We start from the raw sequence: 20,684 nt of genomic DNA, 5'->3' as shown, positions 1-20,684 counted from the left end.
GGATAGGGTAAATATACAAGGTACTTTTTCCCTGGGGGTGAGAGAATCCAGAACTAAAGGGAATAGGTTTAAGGTGAGAAGGGAAAATTTTAAAAGGAACCTAAAGCGCAACATTTTCACAGAGGGTGGTGCGTGTGTGGAATGGGCTGCCAGATTAAGTTGTGGAGGCTGGTACAATTGTAACATTTAAAAGGCATCTGGATGGGTATATGAACAGGAAGGGTTCGGAGGGATATGGGCCAAATGCTGGCAAATGGGGCTAGATTAATTTGGGATATTTGGTCAGCATGGACAAGTTGGACCGAAGAGTCTGTTTCCGTGCTGTATGTCTCTGACTCTATGACTATGAATAAGGGGTATACCCCCCCCTCCAGGAGCATTGGAACACCCTCCGTGAAAGGTTTGGATAACATTCTACTCCCTGGGAACATGCCTTGCACTAACCCCAGGTGATAACAGGGAGTGCAGAGATCAGTAACTTGGGAATATGGGGATTGAAAATTCCATTTCAGATGGCATGCATAAGTGGGCATTCTTGCTGGCTCATATCCTTTCTTTAACCACTTGCTAAAGACAGGGACAGCATTATTAAAATATTTGAGGTATGATTCCCTCACACATGGGAATTATTACTCTGCCTTGAAGCCTGCCACTTGATGCCCCAGGTGGGCAGTATGTCAGCAGGAAGAGATTACTCATCCTTTGTTAAGAAAAACAAATGGTGAGGCCTCAACCAGCTGAATTGAAAGTTTGTTGGTTAAAATCCCAATCCTGTACATGCAGGGCCTTTTGGACATGTGTGACCATGCCAGCATTTTGAATGAGCTTGTCAGCCAATCTGATACCTTTTGCTATTTCCCCGTAGCCTCTCCAGGAATCATAGACGTTTACAGTACAGAAGGAGACCATTCAGCTCGTCATGTCCATGCCAGTCAACATGGAGTCATCCAGCTTAGCCTCACTTTCCAAACCCTGGCCTAGAGCTTTGCTGCACCTCAAGTGCATGTCCAGGTACTTTTTAAATATTATGAGAGTTTCTGACAGATCTCCATTATCCTATGCTGAAAATATCTCCCTTCAAATGCAGTCCTAACTCTGACCCTAAATGCATGTCCCTGGTTATTATTGTGAAAAGCAACGGTTCCGGAAGGGTTAATGTTCAAGACTGCATTAAGCTCCATCCCCTCTGATGAAGTCATACAGTGTTGGTCAAAAAATGAGGAATCCCGCTCATGGTTCTGGTGGAGACAGATGTGTCCTCCTTAGCTCCTAATAGTCTTAGTAATTACGTCTAACTTGTCAATGTTAGTTGTACCGCTTGCTGTCTTGCATGAAACTACATTGTTTTGTAAAAACAGGTGTCTCTTCTTGTTAAGGTGCCATAGTGATTCATCCTCACAAAGAAGCAGAGACCTTCATCTAGGCTGTAGAAAGCAGAGAACTCTCCATTTTGCACACAATAAGGAGGTGAGAAAACACCATTTCAGTTGCAAAGAAAAAGCATTAAAACCTCTCAGGTTCAATATAGAGGTGTAGCATTGTTATTTAACAGAATTGGAAGCTTTACAATAAGTAAAATCCTACAGCATTGCCATAATACAAAATTGGACTCCTTATTAGAAGGTCATGGAACAATATTGCTATAATACATGAAGACAGAGTTGCTATGTACAGAATTACCAAATCAGCTAGGCAGAAGACTAGAACAGTGTGATTAAAAGCTCGCATATTCCAAACGCCATTGAGATAGTGCAGGGTTAAAGTTGCTTCAAAGGAAGAAGGATAAATAATCACATTGAGAAAATAATGACAAGAGAAATGATACTACCTCAAAGATTTAATGTCAGAGATGGGCCAGATAGAGTCGAAGAGTATGGTGCCAAAGCACAGCCGGTCAGACAGCATCCGAGGAGCAGGAGAGTCGCCGTTTCGAACATAAGCTCTTGAAAGGTCAATTCTCCTGCTCCTCGAACGTTGTCTGACTAGCTGTGCTTTTCCTGCACCACACTCTTTGACTCTGATCGCCAGCATCCACAGTACTCACTTTCTACTAATGGGCCAAATAGAACGTAGATTGGGCATCTTGGAACAAGCAATTATTAAGATACACAATTTCTTCAAAATTAAATGATAAATCAAAGGAAGGTAAATTTACATTTGAATAAACCTTTACATCTTCTCATAACTATTTTAATTTGAAAATGAAAGAGCACGATTTATCTGGAGAATTCAGTATTCAGGGAAATCCAGATGTGTAATGACCTCTGTAGATCAATGGACTGTGACTGTGAGGCTTTGAAATCAAAGTTCAGAAGAAACTGAGTTGTTGTTGGAATTATTGATAAGTTTTTGTGAGAGTTAGTCCAGTCTAAAGAAGACTTGTCTTTGGCAGAAGTTACTCAGACTGCACTGAAAGCAGAAACCAGACAAATCCTGAGAGAAAATGGACAACTTTGCCTCAAGAGAACAACTTTCTAAGGTACAATCACTGTACAGATATGTGTGACGAGCCAACACGAAAAGTAGGTCAAACAGCAGATACTAAGAGTCAGTGTCAGCTCTGTCAACAAAAGACATGCACAATCAGTGCTCAGCTGTTACAAAAGAATGATGCATCTGTAAAGTCATAGGGCACTTCCAAAAGTGAAACACAGTCAGAGCAGCAAAAATGGTGGTGGTTACACATGCACATTGTTCCTTGAAGGTGGAGTCACAGGTAGATAGGATAGTGAAGGAGGTATTTGGTATACTTGCCTGTATTGGTCAGTGCTTTGAATGTAGGGGTTGTGAGGTTATGTTGCGGCTGTACAGGTCATTAGTTAGGCCACTTCTGGAATATTGTGTTAAATTCTGGTCTTCCTCTTTAGGAAGGATATTGTGATGCTTGCAAGGGTTCAGAAAAGATTTATAAGGATGTTGCCAGGGTTGGAGGGTTTCAGCTATTGGGAGAGGCTGGAGCTGTTTAATCCTGGAGTATTGGAGGCTGAGAGGTTACTTTATAGAGGTTTATAAAATTATGAGGAGCATGGATAGGGTGGGTAGTCAAGGTCTTTTTGCCAGGGTTGGGGAGTCCAAATCGAGAGGGCTTGGGTAGGAAAGATTTAAAGGGACGGAAGGAGCATCCTTTTCATGCAGAGGATGGTGCATATATGGAACGAACTGCCAAGGGAAGTGGTGGAGGCGGGTACAAATACAACAGTTAAAAGGCATCTGGTTGTGTACATTAATAGGAAAGATTTAAAGGGATATGGAACAAATGGGAATTAGATTAATTTAGATTAAATTAATTAATTAATTAGATTAAATTAATTTAGATTAATTTATTAGAGGCAGCCACACAAATGCAAGGCAATTACTATTTCTAATAAGAAACAACGTAATCCCACCATCTCTTGACAGGCAATCACTGAATACCATTACTGAATCCCCACTATCAACATCCTGGGGATTACCATTGAACAGAAACTCAACCTACATATAAATACAATGGCTGCAAAAGCAGGTGAGAGGCAGGGAATACTGCAGTGAGTAACTCAACTCCTGACTCTCTAAAGCCTGTCCATCAACTACATGGCAGAAGTCAGGAGTGTGATGAAGTACTCCTCACTTGCCTGGATGGCTGCAGTGCCAACAATGCTCAAGATGCTTGACATCACCCACGGCAAAGCAGCCCACTTGATAGACACCACATCCACACACTTTCACTGTCTTCACCACCAACGTTAAGTAAAAGCAGTGTGTACTATCTACAAGATACTACCTACACCATCACTGGGTCAAAATCTAGGGGCATTCTGAATCACAGCACATGCACTGCAGTGGTACAAGGTGCTCATCACCACCTTTTCAAGGGCAACTAGAGATGAATGATAAATGCTGGCCAGCCAGTGACACCCAGATCCTGCAAGTGAATCAATAAACATTAGAAAGGGTACCAGAGGCATTCTGAGGGTATATTGGTAAATTAGCTGACTTGCACTTCATACAAGATGTTTACATTAACAAACACAAAAATTGATGGAAAAACTCAGCAGGTTTGGTAGCATCTATGGAGAGAAACAGTCCAATGACCCTTTATAGATGGCGTATCGCCGGGAAAGACTGTAATTTATACTGATGATAGGATACATATAGTGGGGATGATGAATAGATTAGATGGAGTTGGTGCCCAGAAAGAGAAAAAAAATGGATAGGTGAGAAGATTGCTGATGATAAGCTGAGAGAGAGATAGATGCTGAGTAGTGTACTAATGAGAAGTGAGAATGGTTAGCAATGCTGGACAAACTATTACAACACCAGACCTAGGGGTGTGGGGGATGGTAATGAACGTAGAGGAGGGTGTTAACTCTCTGAAATTGTTAAAGTCAATGTTGAATTCTGAAAGCTGTAAAACACCTGGGCAAAAGATTAGATGTGTTCCGCAGCTTGTGTTGAGCTTCACTGGAGGACTGCAGCAGGGCCAAGACACACATGTTAACATGGGAATGCAGTGGTGTGTTGAAATGGTAGACTACAGGAAGCTCAGGGTCATTTTTACAAACAGAACTTAAGTATTCAGCAAAGCAGTCACCCAGTTATAATTTGTCTCCCCAAAATAGAGAAGACCACATTGTGAGCAGTGAATACCTTAATATATGTTAATGCCCAACTCATTATTTGTAAATTTGACAAAGTTCAAATGTCAGTTTTGATTGGAAGCCACTGGGAAATTTATAGAGCATGACAAACCCCAAAACCCAGGGACATGAGTACTGTGAACTAAAAAACGATCCTCAGCATGAACACACAGAGGTGGGCTTTGCACTGAGGGGTTCATTCAACAATTACAATAGACTATATACAATTAAGAAAATGAATAATAGAAAATTATCACAATGATGCTGCAAGGTAGCTGCTATTGTCTGATATAATCCAGGAACTGGATCATTAATAGTGATACTGGAGAACCATCATTGTATCATTCAAGAAATTGAGAACGACATTATTGTAAACAAATAACCCCTGACAATGACCATTGCAGAGCCCTGTTTCCTCTTGTCCTGGAAAGAAAAAACAGTCAACATGCCCACAAACTAAAACCATGGAACTAACTTTTCTTGTTAAATAAAGCTCTACCCAATCTACTGATGTTACACACAGGTTTTGAGGCAGTGAATTCTACACTAGCTTTTGCAGGAAGCAAATGTATTCTGTCCTTAGTAAATATGCCTGACATAATTTAGTTGTACATATTGCTATCATCATCATGTTAACAAAGAACAATGGCTCCTGTGGTATATCCTCAACCTAATCACTGGATGGCTCCTTGACAAAGTACAGATAAAAGAGGGATTGGTAGCAGTGAACTACCTCAACTGGCACTTACAATGAATTTCATGCTGTTAGGATTAGCAGATACCAAGAGGTCCCAGTCGTGGAAATTATGTTAATGCTGCTGGAGACAGATCAAAGAGATTGGGAGCAGCCTTTATTCTTACTGACTAATCATGCCTTGTTCACAGAATCACAGATTGTTTTACTGTGCACGAGGAGCCCATTCAGCTCATTGTGCCTGCACTGGCTTTTTAAACCAACATCATCCCCTGGTGCCAATTTGCCACTTGTTCCTCATATCCCTGCACGTTATTTCTATCCTAATAACCATCCAATGTCCCTCTTGAATGCCTCAATTGAACCTGCCTCCATGACATTTCCAGGCAGTGTATATACACGATGTGTATTTACCATTCACGTAATACGCTTCTGCACTCTGCAATGCATTCATGTCTTTCCTATAATGTGGCTCGCACAACTGTACACCAATACTCCAGCTGAAGTCTAAGAAGTGCCTGTAAAAGTTCAACATCATCTCTTTACTCTTGTACTCATGCCATATTAATAAAGCTGAGGACACTGTTTGCTTTATTAACTGCTTGCTCCACCTGTCCTACCATCTTCAATGATCTGTGCGCATATATACCCAAGTCCCTGCTCCTGCTTCCCTCTGAAAATTGTTCCTTATTTTTGTCTTTCAATATTCTTCTAACCAAAGTGCATCATGTCACACTTCTTTGCATTAAACTTCCTCTGCCCACTCCACCAACTTTGAAACTGTTCCCTTCAGCAAAGATCCAGATCATCAATATCAATTAGGAAAAGCAAGGATCCCAAATACCAGTGAGTAAAATAATCTACCGCTCTGATACTGATAAACAAGAAGACAAGACGATTTGGTTGCACCAGTTTATTCAAAATGACTGAGATGGTGTATATATTTTCTGTCATAGTCAAGTCAGAGGTCAAAGTTCAAAGACCAATCTACATGTCCAATCAGATATCTAAACTCTTCATCACAGGATCATGCAGAGAAAATACTCAACTAAAACTTTCCTATATGGCAAAAAGTGGGAAAACAGCAGAATAAATAGGGAGCAGCCCTAATGTAGCTGAATTATAAGGTTTTAAGTAACATTGGGAACAATGGGTTAACTCACCCCTTGTTTTAAAGTATTTACCAGATGACTGATCTATTTGAAGGAATGAGACTGAGAAGGCAGTAAATTCACTTACGGAAAATTAAATGGATCCAAAATCCATTAAGATATCTTTTTTTTAGTCTAGATACTTTAATCTCGATGACATTGTAAAATATATTAATCTAATTTTGAATCAGATGTAAAAACTGTATTTCCCAGAGCAAAGATAATAGTTGCAGGTTCAAAACATACAGCACCCCAGGCAGCTCTAGGGCTGGTGGGGTAAAGTTGCTGTTTGAGATGTAAACTGGACTAATGAAGGACATCTCCCTGGAACACTTCAGTTTAAATTGGGCCCATATCCTCTTTTTGTCAGACACTAGGCCATTAACTAAATGCCCATCATGATGGATAGGAAGATACTGGATGAGTCAACAGGAGATATCCTGAACTTAGAGCCAGAGCAGCCAATAGACCTTCACCATATTCAGTAAGGGGTCTAATGCCCAGATCAGTTCCCTGTTGGCAAAAATAGAAATTGCTGGAAAAGCTCAGCAGGTCTGACAAATCTGTGAAGAGAAATCAGAGTTGACATTTCAGATCAAGTGACCCTTCCTCAGAACTGATCGTAGCTCAGAAATGTTGGTTTATGTGTAGAAGATGGGGTGGAGGGAGGGTGTAAGGAGTGAGCCAATAGGTGGGGATAGAGCCCAAAGAAAGGGGAGAGCAGTTAGACAGACAACAGAGTGGATAACAATCTAAAAAGGTGAATAGCTATTAATGGGGACTGTTAATGGCTAAGAGTGGGTGATGTGTAATAGTGGACTATGTGATAACAAGGCCTGGTTTTTGAGGGTTGGGGTAAGGACAAGGAAGAGCTCAAACTCTAAAATTGTTAAACTCCAGAAGGCCGCAGAATCTCCAAGTGGAAAATCAGCACCTCATTGGGTTCCCTGAGACAGCCAGCTACCATTACACTCAAAATTAACCTCGAGCAGAAGAAACAGATTGCTAAATGCTTATTAGAACAGATACCATCCTGGTCACTGCCACTCCTGAGATTCCCAAAATTCAAGACCTGTCCTCCAACATCTGATCTTCATCCCTCACTCAATCAGGTCCAAGGCCTAATATCTGGGGCTACTCAGACAGCACCATTTACCTTCAGTATGTAAGCCCAATCTGGAAGGATGGAAGTGGTTTCTCCTGAATGAACAGTGATCCTATTAACATTTCTGCTCCTTCCCGAGATTCTAACTGCCTTGCCACACGTTTTCTGCTTTGCATTCAGATTCTATTTTGCTCTTTGATGTCTGTTTTATGGTTGATTGAGAATGTCCCAATTTACAAAACTTGATTCAGATATTAGTGTGACAGAGTTAAAAATCACAACCACCTGATGAAGGAGCGTCGCTCCGAAAGCTAGTGTGCTTCCAATTAAACCTGTTGGACTATAACCTGGTGTTGTGTGATTTTTAACTTTGTCCACCCCAGTCCAATTCCTTGTACACAAGGAATTGCTCCATCCAAAGGCCTCTGAGGGTTGAGTCAGAAGCCACAATGACCACAGGAAAGGGCTGCAGAAGTTTCAGCAGCAGACATTTCGATTTGGAGAAAAACATGTTCCAAACAGTTTTTTAGAGTGAGTAATTTTAACAATGAATCAAGACAGTAAAATGTGTTTGGAAAACTAATAAAAACAGGAAGTAGGATAAGGCCACATGACTCCTTACTGCTATTCAATAGGAAATCGGGAGGGAGCGGCTGGGATTGACCTCCAGACCCACCTGTGTCCGGCCTCTATCTGTCAGAATAGCCTCTTATTACAATTCCTCAGAAAATTCTTCCCTTCCCTCATGGAACATCAAACATTACAGTGCAGTACAGGCCCTCGATGTTGTGCCGACCTGTGAAACCAATCTTACACTATTCCATTTTCACCCATATGTTTATTCAATGACCATTTAAATGCCCTTAGAGTTGGCAAGTATACTACTGTTGCAAGCAGTGCATTTCACGCTCCTACTACTCTCTGAGTAAAGAAACTATCTCTGACATCTATCCTATATCTATCACTCCTCAATTTAAAGCTATGTCCCCTTGTGCTAACCATCACCATCTGAGGAAAAACACTCTCATTGTCCACGCTATCTAACCCTCTGATCATCTTATGTGTCTCAACAAAGTCACCTCTCAACCATTTTCTCTCTAGCGAAAACAGCCTCAAGTCCCTCAGCCTTTCTTCATAAGACCTTCCCTCCCATGCAACATCCTAGTAAATCGCTTCTGAACCCTAACACACTGTATGCCTTCTTAACAACCCTATCAACCTTGGTGGCAACTTTCAGGGATCTATGTACACAGACACTGAAATCTCTCTGCTCCATCTACAATACCAAGAATCCTACCATTAGTCCTGTATTCTTTATTCCTGTTGCTCCTTCCAAAGTTTTCCGCATTAAACTCCATTTGCCACCTCTCAGTCCAGCTCCGCAACTTATCTATGTCCCTCTGTAACCTGCAACATCCACGACTCCACTGCTGTTAGTGTCATCTGCAAATTTACTAACCCATCCTTCCAAGCCCTCATCCAGGTCATTTATAAAAATGACAAACAGCAATGGATCCAAAACAGATCCTTGCGGTACATCACTAGTAACTGAACCCCATGATGAACATTTCCCATCAACCACCATCCACTGTGTTCTTTCAGCTAGCCAATTTCTGATCCAGACCACTAAATCACCCTCAATCCCATGCCTCCGTATTTTGTGCATTAGCCTACCGTGGGGAATCTTATCAAATGCCTTACTGAAATCCATATACACCGCACCAACCATTGTACCCTCATCTATCTGTTAAGTCACCACCTCAAAGAACTCAGTAAGGTTTGTGAGGCATGACTTACCCATCAAAAAATTGTGTTGTGTTATCCCTAATCAACCATTCCTTTCTGGATGATTAAAAATCCTATCTCTTGTAACCTTTTCCAACATTTTACCCACAACCGAAGTAAGGTTCGCTGGTCCACAATTACCAGGGTTGTCTCTACTCACCTTCTTGAACAAGGGAACAACATTTGCTATCCTCCAGTCTTCTGGCACTATTCCTGGAGACAATGGCAACATAAAGATCAAAGCCAAAGGCTCTACAATCTCCTCCCTGGCTTCTCAGACAATCCGAGGATGAATCCTATCCAGCCCAGTGGACTTATCTATTTTCACACTTTCAAGAATTGCTAACACCTCCTCCTAGTGAACCTCAATCCCGTCTGATCCAGTAGCTTGTATATCAGTATTCTCCTCAACAACATTGTCTTTTTCCAGTGTGGGTACCAATGAAAAATATTCATTTAGTGCTTCTCCTATCTCCTCAGACTCCATGCACAACTTCCCACTACTGTCCTTGATTGGCCCTAATCTTACTCTAGTCATTCTTCTTTTCCTGATATACCTATAGAAAGCTTTAGTGTTTTCCTTGATCCTATCTGCCAATGACTTCTGAAGTCCCCTCCTGGCTCTTGTTAGTTCTCTCTTTTGTTCTTTCCTGGCTAGCTTATAACTCTCAAGCAGGAGACAACAAGGTCTGCAGATGCTGGAGGTCAGAGTTGAGAGTGTGTTGCTGGAAAAGCACAGCAGGTCAGGCAGCATCTGAGGAGTAGGAAAATCGACTGTTGATATTGGGCTGTTGATATTCCAGGATGATGAATCCTTCATCAGGATTCCTGATGAAGTACTCCAGCCCGAAATTTTGATTTTTCTGCTCCTTGGATGCTGCCTGGCCTGCTGTATTTTTCCAGCATCACATTTTTCAACTCTAACCTCAGCCCATGCAACCTCAGTAGACGAGTCATCAAACATCCTTTCTACCACCATTATACTGACCTTGACGAACAATGCCACACCTCCCCCATCTTCTCTGTTCTTACTGAAACTTCTAAACCCCAGAATATTCAACCACCATTCCTGTCCCTACTCTACCCATGTCTCCGAAATGGCCACAACGTCGAAGTCCCAGGTACCAACCCATACTGCAATGTTCACCTACAATCTCCTCCCTGACTTCCCAGAGAATCCGAGGATGAATCCTATCCGGTCCAGTGGACTTATCCCGGATGCACCTGGCGTTGAAGTAGACACATTTTAAACCACCTTCCTGCTTGACGGTGCACTCTTGCGACCTTGAAACCATATTTCTGACCTCACTACTCTCAACCTCCAGGACATTGGAACTACAATTTAGGTTCACATCCCCCTGCTGAATTAGTTTAAACCCTCCCAAAGAGCATTAGCAAATTTCCCCCCCAGGATATTGGTACCCCTCTGGGTCAGCCCTCAGACGATCCTCTAGGGCTAAAGTGTGTTGCTATCTTGAGAGGATGGGGATGGGGAGGCAGGAATGCAGTTTCCTGGAATTAATTTCTCTGAACCTTTCAGGTAGATTGCCTATTGATTAATAGATTAAGAATTGTCATTGACAACCCAGCCTACTGAAGTTACCTCAAGGGGAAACAGGCCTGTCAATCCAAAACAAGAAACATAGGCATAGCTCTATCTCACAGGCTGCGTATGAATTGCTTCAGTACATTGTTTCCTTTGTAACCGAAGAGTTTCTTTGTACCAGTACAGAAATAACTGGAGAAACTAGAGTTAGTGTTTCGAGTCAGGTGGGTTAACTCTGCTTGCTTCTCATAAAGGCAAAAAGCACAACAGGTCAGGCAGCATCCAAGAAGCTGGAGATTTGATGTTTCGGGCATAAGCCATCCAAGAGAAACACTCCTGATGAAGGGTTTATGCCCAAAACGTCAATTCTGCTGCTCCTTGGCTGCTGCCTGACCATCTGTGCTTTTTCAGCACTCTCGACTCTGATCTCCAGCATCTGCAGTCCTCACTTTCTCCTTCTCACAGATGCTGCCAGTCCTGCAGTTTCTATTTTTGTTTCAGATCTCCAGCATCTGCTGTTCTTTGTTTTATTTCAGTGTTTAACTCACTGCCACACCTTTTCTAGGTGTACCCACCTTGACAGAGTTCTGCTCCTCTCTCAGACAGGATCTCCATTCTAACTTTTCTTCTTGCTCTCCATTATTACTTTCATTTTGACTCCTCATATTTGACGAAACCTTTGCCAAAACCCACTTCCATGGCCATGATCAAGAGTCACCAGACTTGAAACTCATTAACTCTGCTTTCTATCCCACAGACGCTACCAGATTTGCTGAGTTTTGCCTGCATTTCCTGTTTTTGTTCCAGATTCCCCCACATCTGTAGTTCTTTGTTTCATTTTAGTGTTTCTTTGTGCAATAATTTACAGTGTTAGAGTTGGAATCTGGCGGGATCAGCAAACCTGCCCCATGTGAAGCAAGCTGACCTGGGCAGGCAAGCAGGCACAACTCACAGCTGCCCTGTGCAAGGCTTTGTTATGAAGCTCTGAGATGTATGCACTCTCTGGATTGTGATGAAAGGTCACTAAGCTGATGGTGTTATAGCTCCTTTCCTGAACAGAGCATCTGATGGAGATACCTTGTACCACATCTCCTGTGTGACAGCCCTTTGCAGTGGGCACTGTACACTGCCAGGCCAGAGAGAGGCTTGATGCATTGAGCAGTGGGACAGCATCTCTTGTGGCACCTGAGCCAGGTTCTCTTGAGGTGCCCACAAGCGCTGACCTCAGCAGCAGTCTCTATCACGCCATATCTATCTGTTGGGATGGTCTTTTGTTGCAATCTCTCTGGCCTAGTCAGCCCTCAGACGACCTGTAGGGAGAGAGATATTGTGAAAGAGTAACACTGTTTTGTGCATACTGTGAGACAGCTCTGGGGCTGGGTGGGTGATAATCAGAGAGTGAAGTACGGCCTTTTTAATTATACAGCCCAAGGTCTGAGCTCAAAGTTCCAACAGGTTGTTGGAGGGGGTGAGGGGCGGGAGATCTTCTGGCATTTTACTTCCATATGAATATGTAATAAATAGAGAAAATCATGAAAACATAACAGCACACGTAAACCTGGCCTACTGTCGCAGGGGTAGAAGTCCTCACTTTTAGACCCATTTCCATAATTACTCTTTAAAAAAAAACACAACATTCCACCCAGGAACAGAAGCCTTTGCTAATACTCCGTTGTAGTATTGAGGGAGTGCGACACTGTTAATAATACTGTCTTGCAAAATGCCGAGGTACAGATAGATCGTTGTTATTCACATAACATTGGTCTGCATGTGCAGCAAGAGATTAGGAAACCAAATAGAATATTGATGTTTGTTGCAAAAGGAATGGAAAATAAAAGTAAGGATGTTTTGCATTTTTGATAGAGCATTGGTGAGACTACATCTGGAGTCCAGTTTACAGTTTTGGTTTCTTTATTTAAGATAGGATGTAATGCCAATGGAATACTCTGCAACAGAAAGCAGTTGAGGCCAAAGCACTGGATGTCTTCAAGAAGGAGTTAGATACATTTCTTAATGCTGAATGGGTCAACGGATATGGGGGAGAAAATGGGAACAAGTTCCTGGGTAGGATGATCAAACCATGGTCACATCAGTGGTCGAGCAGGCTCGAAAGGCTAAACGGCTTATTCCTGCTCCAATTATCTAACTTTTCTGTTTCTAAATATGTTAAAAGCAACTTAACGAGGTTTCATTTATGCTGAAAATGTGTTGCTGGAAAAGCGCAGCGGGTCAGGCAGCATCCAGGGAACAGGAGAATCAACGTTTCGGGCATAAGCCCTTCTTCAGGAATGGTTTCATTTATCACCTGGAATAGAGCTAGTTATGAGGAAAGGTTGGACAGGTTAAGCTTTTATCTATTGGAGTTTATCTATTGAAAGATATAAGATTTTGAAGGGACTTGACAGGGTGGATGTGAAAGGATGTTCTCTCTTGCAGAGGGTAGCGTTCAGGGACAGAGCTTAAGAATGAGGAATTTTAAGAGGAGTTGAGAAGGATTTCTTCTGAGGGCCATTAGTCTTTGGAATTCTCTTACTTAGAATGGGTGGAGCAGGGTCATGGAGTATTCTTGAATAATGAGGCTGTCAAAGGTTATCAGGGTAAATGAGAATGTGGAGATCAGGGCAGCACAGTAGCCTAGTGGTTAGCGCTGCTGCCTCACAGTGCCAGGGACTAGGGTTCAGTTCCTGCCTTGGGCCCTCGTCTGTGTGGAGTTTGCACGTTCTCCCTTTTTCTGTGTGGGTTTTCTCTGGGTGCTCTGGTTTCCTCCCACAATCCAAAAATGTGCAGTTCAGGTGAATTGTCCATAGTTTAAGTCCATTAGTTAGGGGAACGGGTCTGGGTGGGTTACTCTTCGGAGGGTCGGTGTGGACTGTTGGGCCGAATGCTGTAGGTAATCTAATCAGATCAGCCACAATCATATTAAGTGGTGGAGTAGGCTAGTAGGGTCGAATGGCCTAATTTGCGTATCTGAGTGAATGCAACCCCATCATATTTTTAACAATTTTTTCCCTGTTGTTTTTCTGCGGTAAGGAAGTTGATTTAAATGTTTCTGTTCCTCTTACAGTCTCTGTATTAATCAGTCTTGCTGTAACTGTTTAACATTTTGTTGTTTTGCTTGTTGTTTAATAATATTAAGTTCTTAAAGTCAATGGGGAATGTCAACTTACATTTGACATGTAAATGAGCCAAAAATGAGCTCCCGTCCAAAATAACTTCCCTAAGATTAAAGTAGAAAATTCTGTAATGTAGACGCCTGTGCAGGAAGCTGAGAAAAGGAGCCCCAAGGTATTGTGTAATAGTTCAAAAAGCAGATCTAGATTTTGCTTGTCCTACTGTTGTCCCACTGCAAAACCTTTCAATGATGGGTTCAATAAAGAGTTGTGTGCAGGCCAGCTCTTACATGTCTGAATGTAAAGGATTCTTGAAAAATGCTGCAAAAAGTTGTGTTGTTGAAGCTTTGAGCCTTGGACTCATCAGATCAGAGTGCCAATTTGTTTGGTGATTCCAAACTGGCTGACACATTGCCACAGAGAACTGTAGGCTCGCCATGTTTCAGGGTATTTATATTTGTATTTATTTAAAGTGAAAGAGCCCCTGTGTATAAATGTATGTCACCTCTAGGAAGCTTAATAAAGCCAGGTTGCAAGTTATTGTTCCACTCAGGACTGTTCAGTAGGTGTTTACAATTATGGAGTAACATTGAACAACAGAGATTTAATGTTTTTCGAGCATGTATTAGTTTTGATGACAATTATATGCTATTTGATTTGATCAGCCAATCACTGTGAAGTACAGACTATGTACCTGGCAACACATTGGCATTGACATTTATTCACAACATTGCTTGATTGTGTTGGGGTCCACAATAATGGAAAATACCTCTCATGTCAAAACTGTCTGTTGATAACATGCTTGTGCCAGCTCCTTGAGGGAGTCAACCAGTGTACTCATTTCATTTCTCTCAGCTCTGCCCACTTCAATCTTTTTCTCTAAGATTGCTGGAGATACTTTTTCAGTAAATGCTAGGAATCTCTGGAAATTCAGTGGTGTTCATTCAGTTAGCGTTGATTCTCTGGATCTCACCTGATGAAACCCATGACCTCCCAATAATCATGCTTGGTCCAGCATTTGTAGAAATTTTGTTTTTTATTCATTCTCATGATGTGCCTGCATTTATTTTCCATCCTTAATTGCCCAGAGGGCAGTCATTGCTGCAGGTCTGGAGTCACATGTAGGCCAGACCAGGAGATTCCTTATCTAAAGGATATTAGCAAACGAGATGGGATTCTAACAATTGACAATGGTTTCATGGTCATCATTAGACTCTTACTTCCAGATTTTTAATGAATTCAAATTCCATCATCTGCCATGCCAGGATTCAAACCTGGGGCACCAGAACATTGTCTTGGTGTATGGATGAATAGTTTAGGTGACTTCTAGGCCGTCACCTTTCCACTGTTTTCCATCATGGCACATAAGCTGTCCTGAATCCACTGTCTTAAACCAACTTGTGTCTCACCATAGAATAGATGTCTTTTCTGTCTCCTTCTCACTTCATTCCTTGATTCTCAGGAGCTCACTGTTGACCTTCCTGGTGTGATTCCTGACCTCTCAACAATAACGTTTAGTTTAGCATTTATTTCAGATGGGCTTCACAAGATTTTGTCACTTTCATGTGGCCAACAATATGATCAGAGTGGGCAGTGCAGTGATTGTAATGAGGTCAGTCATATGGACCTCAGAATATGAGTTTCCTGATTGGGGATGTTAATCTGGTCTAAACAGGGAGCCCTGGCTGACAGATAAGGCAGGTCAAACAGCAGTGGAGTGGGGTGAGGAGGGGGAGGGGGGCTGCTCTTGTGGTACAGCAGTAGTGTCTGGACTGAGAGACTCGGGTTCATGTTCCACCAGAGGTGTATAATGACATCTCTGAACAGATTGATGAGTCAAAATGGGTTAAATAATTAGTGACAGACACCCTGCTGATTCTGAAGGCTGGTTCTGAGGGAGATGGATCAGCATTAAAGACTCTCCACATGTAAATAAAGGGTGAGTTGGTCATGGGATACCAGCTTCTGTGGAGTTATTTCAGGTAGAATTGGAGACTCTCTTTCTAAGGTTAGTAACCAGAGTCCTGATCCAAGCTTGGCATTGTTTAACGGTTAACTTTTCAAAATAAATGAATAGGCAAAATAGATTTGCTAAGTTCTTGCTTCATGTAACCAGAATCTAATTATATCTACTTTCACTTCTCTAGAGCGTTACCAGTAAATGCTGCTGGGAGTAACTCTGAGTCACGTAGACAGTTCATAGAGAGCTGATGTCTGTTGGAAAAAACCTAAGATTATTAAAGCCAATTAATGCGAACCGGAAGTGAGAAATGAGAGAAGGGAGAGATGAGGAAGACAAACTAACTAATCAGTCAGGTTCAGGAAAGCCCCCAGTGACAGCTCGTTGTGTAGACTGAAGAGTGGAAGAAAACTTCACACCCCTTTGGAGAAGATTGACAACTTTATTATCAACCTAAGATGGAGGGGCTTTACATCAGACACATCGAGGTTCTAGGATTTGAGAAAAGATTTGTCCCAAACCAACATTACGTGAGTAGCAGTGTCACATGAATTAGAAACGAGCAGCATGTTTCTGGAGAGCCGTCGATGTGCTGATGAGCTTTGAGAGACTGTTTGTTGCAGCAATTATCCAATTAAACAACTTGATGACAAATGTGAACACAAATGTAATATTGTCAGGGTCAAACCCAAGACAAAGTTTTTTTAAAAGATTAGGGAGTGTGGCATTCTTAAGGAAGTGGGAAGAATTACAGAGTGTAATCACACAGCACTTGGAAATAAATGTAATAAAAACATTTATATAGTCAACATATTCTTAAATAATATTTTGTTCTTTGAATATTGAAGACTAAAGTAGTGAAAATGTAAAACGTCTTATCAATTTTATAAATGTCTTTGTCATCCACCTGACCCAGTAATGTAAGCCCTCTCTCGCCCTCACTGCCCATCCCTTTAGTATCCCACCTAGCCTAATCCTACTCTCCCCCTCACACTGTGCACCCTTTAATATCCTACCCAGTCTAATCCCGCTCTCCCTCTCATTCCCCATTCCCTTTAATATCCCACCCAGCCTAATCCCTCCCTCCCTCTCACTCATGCACCCTTCAACAACCCACTCAACCTAATCCCACTCTTTCTATCACTGCCCACATCCTTTAATATCCCATCCTGTCTAATCCCTCTCTCCTCCTCACTCCATGCCCCCTTAATATCCCATCCAGCCTAATCCTACTTGCCTACTCCCATACCCCATGCTTTAATATCTCACCCGGTCCAAACCCATTCTCCTGTTTCTCCCGACAACCATTAATATTCTATTTAAACAATCAATCTACTTTCTTATAAATACTGATAGTTTCTTTTCCGTGGTGTTTTTTGATCGAGAGAGTTAAGCACAAAGGCAGGAAGCTATGCAGCCCCTCAATAATCCACCTCAATTCCATTCAGCTTCATTGACAAAAAGCTACTGATCTTACTTGTGGAAATGGCAATTTGGGAAAATTGCTGTAGACTTCCTGTTCCTTTGATGTGTAAAATTACTTCCATAATTTTATTCCTAAACTGGTTATCTTGAATTTAGGTGGAAATTCAAACCATTCTCTCAATTAAGAAATGTTTCTAATCCCCTGACTAATTCCTTTTGTGAAATATGTTGAGTTTATGTCCATTCTTTGCTATTTCACTGACCTGTGGAAATGGTCAATAACTATGTCTTTTGAAAACCAGTATCCTGTTAACCATTTCAATTGTACTGTAAAGTCTTAACTTGGAATCAGTGGCGTAGTGACATTTTCACTAGACTATCAATCCAGAGTCCCAGAAAATTTTCTGGATCCCAGGTTTGAATCCTGCCATTGCAAATGATTACATTTGAATTCTAGAGGGTCTCTCATGTGGTAGTGTTCCTACCCATGATTCAGGAGGCCTGTGTTGAAATCTCACCTGCTGCATAGGTGTGTAATAACATAAGTTGCTGGAAAAGCTCAGCAGGTCTGGCAGCAACTGTAAAGACAAATCAGTTAGTGTTTCCATTCTGATGATCCCTCCGCAGAACTAATGGTAGCTAGAAAAATGTTAGCTTATATGCGGAAAATAGGATGGGTGGAGGGGTTAAAGGGTAAACAATAAGTGGGGATGAAGCCCAAAGGGAGAGAAGAACAGTTGGACAGACAAAGGAGTGTGAATAACTGTTAATGGAGAGTGTTAGTGGCTACAATAGGTAATGTTGTTGTGAAGGAGCCAGTGTAGGTCTGGGGTGGACAAAATTTAAAAATCTCACAACACCAGGTTATAGTCCAACAGGTTTATTTGGAAGTACAAACTTTTGGAGTGCTGCTCCTTCATCAGGTGGTTGTGGAGTATAAAATCATAAGACACAGAAGTTATAGCAAAAGGTTACAGTAATATACAGCGATATATTGAACAAACCTGGATTGTTAAATCTTTCATCTTTTAGAATGCAAGTTTTGATTCATTAATATGTAAATCCCAGAACTTCTTTTAAGTCAATTTCTCGAGATAACTTAAGACTTTATAACAAAAGGTGACATCTCTGCTCAGACAATGCATTAAAGGTGTGAGTTTAGAGTCTGTCTGTATCCCAATCTTGAGTCAGAGTGGTTCTATTTCCAAAGTGGAATTTATAAAATATTACCTCTATTGACAGCCCACAGATTATGCATTTTTTGAGTAAAATAGAATGTATCTGCAAATACAAATTCACCCCATAGACTTGTATGTGTGTGCGTGTATGTGAGAGAGAGAGAGACAGAGAGAATGAGTGTGTGCGTGTGAGTGTGATTGCACGTGAGAGTGTGTGTTTGCATGTATGAAAGCTTAATAAAGTGTGTGTGTGAATGTCATGGAGTATAAGCCTGTGAGAGGGTGTGTGCGTTGGTGTGTGTGTATGAGAGAGGGTCTGCATGAGTGTGTGAGTATGTAAGTGTGTGTGAGAGAGAGAGTGTGCATAGTGTATAGTGGGGTCACCTGTAGTGTGACATGAACCCAAGGTCTCGGTTGTGACCACCCTCACAGGTACCGAACTTGACTATCACCGTCTGCTCGGCTACTTTGTGTTGTGCCTATCCCGAAGTCCACCTTGGTCGACGGTCACCCGAAGATCCAAGGCTGAATGTCCCTTACTGCTGAAGTGCTCCCCGACTGGGAGGGAACATTCCTGCCTGAACTCTCACAATTAATTAAATGTAAAGAATTCTATTAGCCTGTTTGTTTTACTGTTGTACATCTCCTCTGAAGATTGCTGTTCAGTTAGTGAAAGGATTTATAGCCTGATTAACAGGATAATACACTATGACCTAAACACTCCTTCCCTGCATATGACAATCCTTACCCAGTCCTGAAGAAGGGTTACATTTGAAACGTCAACTTTTACACCTTCTGATGCTGCCTGGCTTGTTGTGTTCTTCCACCCTCCTGCCTATAACAATCCTTCCGGCAGCCAACAGAATCATTTTATCCTATATGATGGGAGAATTTTGTAGAGTTCCATCAGGTAAATGTATCTGGGCCTCCAGCAGTAGTCTGTGATAGTGAGGCATAAGGACATAAGAAATAGCAGCAAGTGTAGGCTATTCAGCACCTCAAGCCTACCATTCTATAAGATCATAACTAATCTTACCCAGGCCTCAACTCCTTTAGTGTGCCAGTTCCTCATAATCCTCAACTCCCCTCTATTTCAAAAATCTTTAAATACTCAGTGATCAACTGATTGATCCTCCACAATCTCTGGATTACAGAATTCCAGACAATCACTAGCCTTTGGGAGAAGAAATTCCCTCTCATTTCAGTTTTAAGTGAGTATCCATTATCCTGCAACTATATCCCTCACTTGGAAAAACATTTTTCAACATTTGCCCTGTCAAGCCCCTCAGAATCCTGGTGTGTTTCAGTAATGATGTAGAGGTGCCTTTGTTGGGCTAGGGTGGACAAAGCTAAAAATCACACATCACCCAAGAGTCATAGAGATGTACAGCACAGAAACAGACCCTTCGGTCCAACCCGTCCATGCCAACCAGATATCCCAACCCAATCTAGTCCCACCTGCCAGCACCTGGCCCATATCCCTCCAAACCCTTCCTATTCATATACCCATCCAGATGTCTTTTAAATGTTGCAATTGTACCAGCCTCCACCACTTCCTTTGGCCGCTCATTCCATACACGTACCACCTTCTGCATGAAAAAGTTGCCCCTTAGATCCCTTTTATATCTTTCCTCTCTCACTCAAAACCTATGCCCTCTAGTTCTGGACTCACCCACCCCAGGGAAAAGACTTTGTCTATTTATCCTATCCATGCCCCTCATGATTTTGTAAACCTCTGTAATGTCACCCCTCAGCCTCTGACACTCGAGAGAAAACAGCTCTAGCCTATTCAGCCTCTCCCTGTAGCTCAAATCCTCCAACCCTGGCAATATCCTTGTAAATCTTTTCTGAACCCTTTAGATTAGATTACTTACAGTGTGGGAACAGGCCCTTCGGCCCAACAAATTCACACCGACCTGTCGAAGCGCAACCCACCCACACCTATTCCCCTATATTTACCCCTTCGCCTAACAATACGGGCGATTTAGCTTGGCCAATTGACCTAACCTGCACATTTTTGGACTGTGGGAGGAAACTGAGGTGGGAATTGAACTCAGGTCTCTGGCGCTGTGAGGCAGCAGTGTTAACCACTGTGCCGCCCACGTTAAAGTTTC

General features: G+C 42.0%; 1 protein-coding gene across 3 annotated transcripts in view; it reads left to right on the top strand.

The window, feature by feature from the left end:
- Positions 1-922: 922 nt before the first annotated feature.
- The window catches only part of ncf1 (neutrophil cytosolic factor 1), a 95,597-nt gene continuing 75,835 nt past the window's right edge, over positions 923-20,684 (top strand). Inside the window, exons 1-2 of one of the 3 annotated variants that reach the window (XM_043718847.1) lie at positions 923-1,011; positions 1,377-1,467. In XM_043718847.1, the coding sequence (XP_043574782.1) occupies positions 926-1,011; positions 1,377-1,467 (177 nt within the window). In that variant the 5' untranslated portion in view covers positions 923-925. Of the gene's footprint in view, positions 1,012-1,376; positions 1,468-16,212; positions 16,498-20,684 lie in introns of those variants that run through there. The other 2 variants (XM_043718848.1, XM_043718849.1) reach the window with 2 other exon arrangements.

This window comes from Chiloscyllium plagiosum, chromosome 28 (assembly GCF_004010195.1).
Source record: "Chiloscyllium plagiosum isolate BGI_BamShark_2017 chromosome 28, ASM401019v2, whole genome shotgun sequence".
NCBI classification, from domain to species: Eukaryota; Metazoa; Chordata; class Chondrichthyes; order Orectolobiformes; family Hemiscylliidae; genus Chiloscyllium; species Chiloscyllium plagiosum.
Note: the sequence above shows the minus strand (reverse complement) of the source record. Positions and strands in the feature narration are given on the sequence as shown.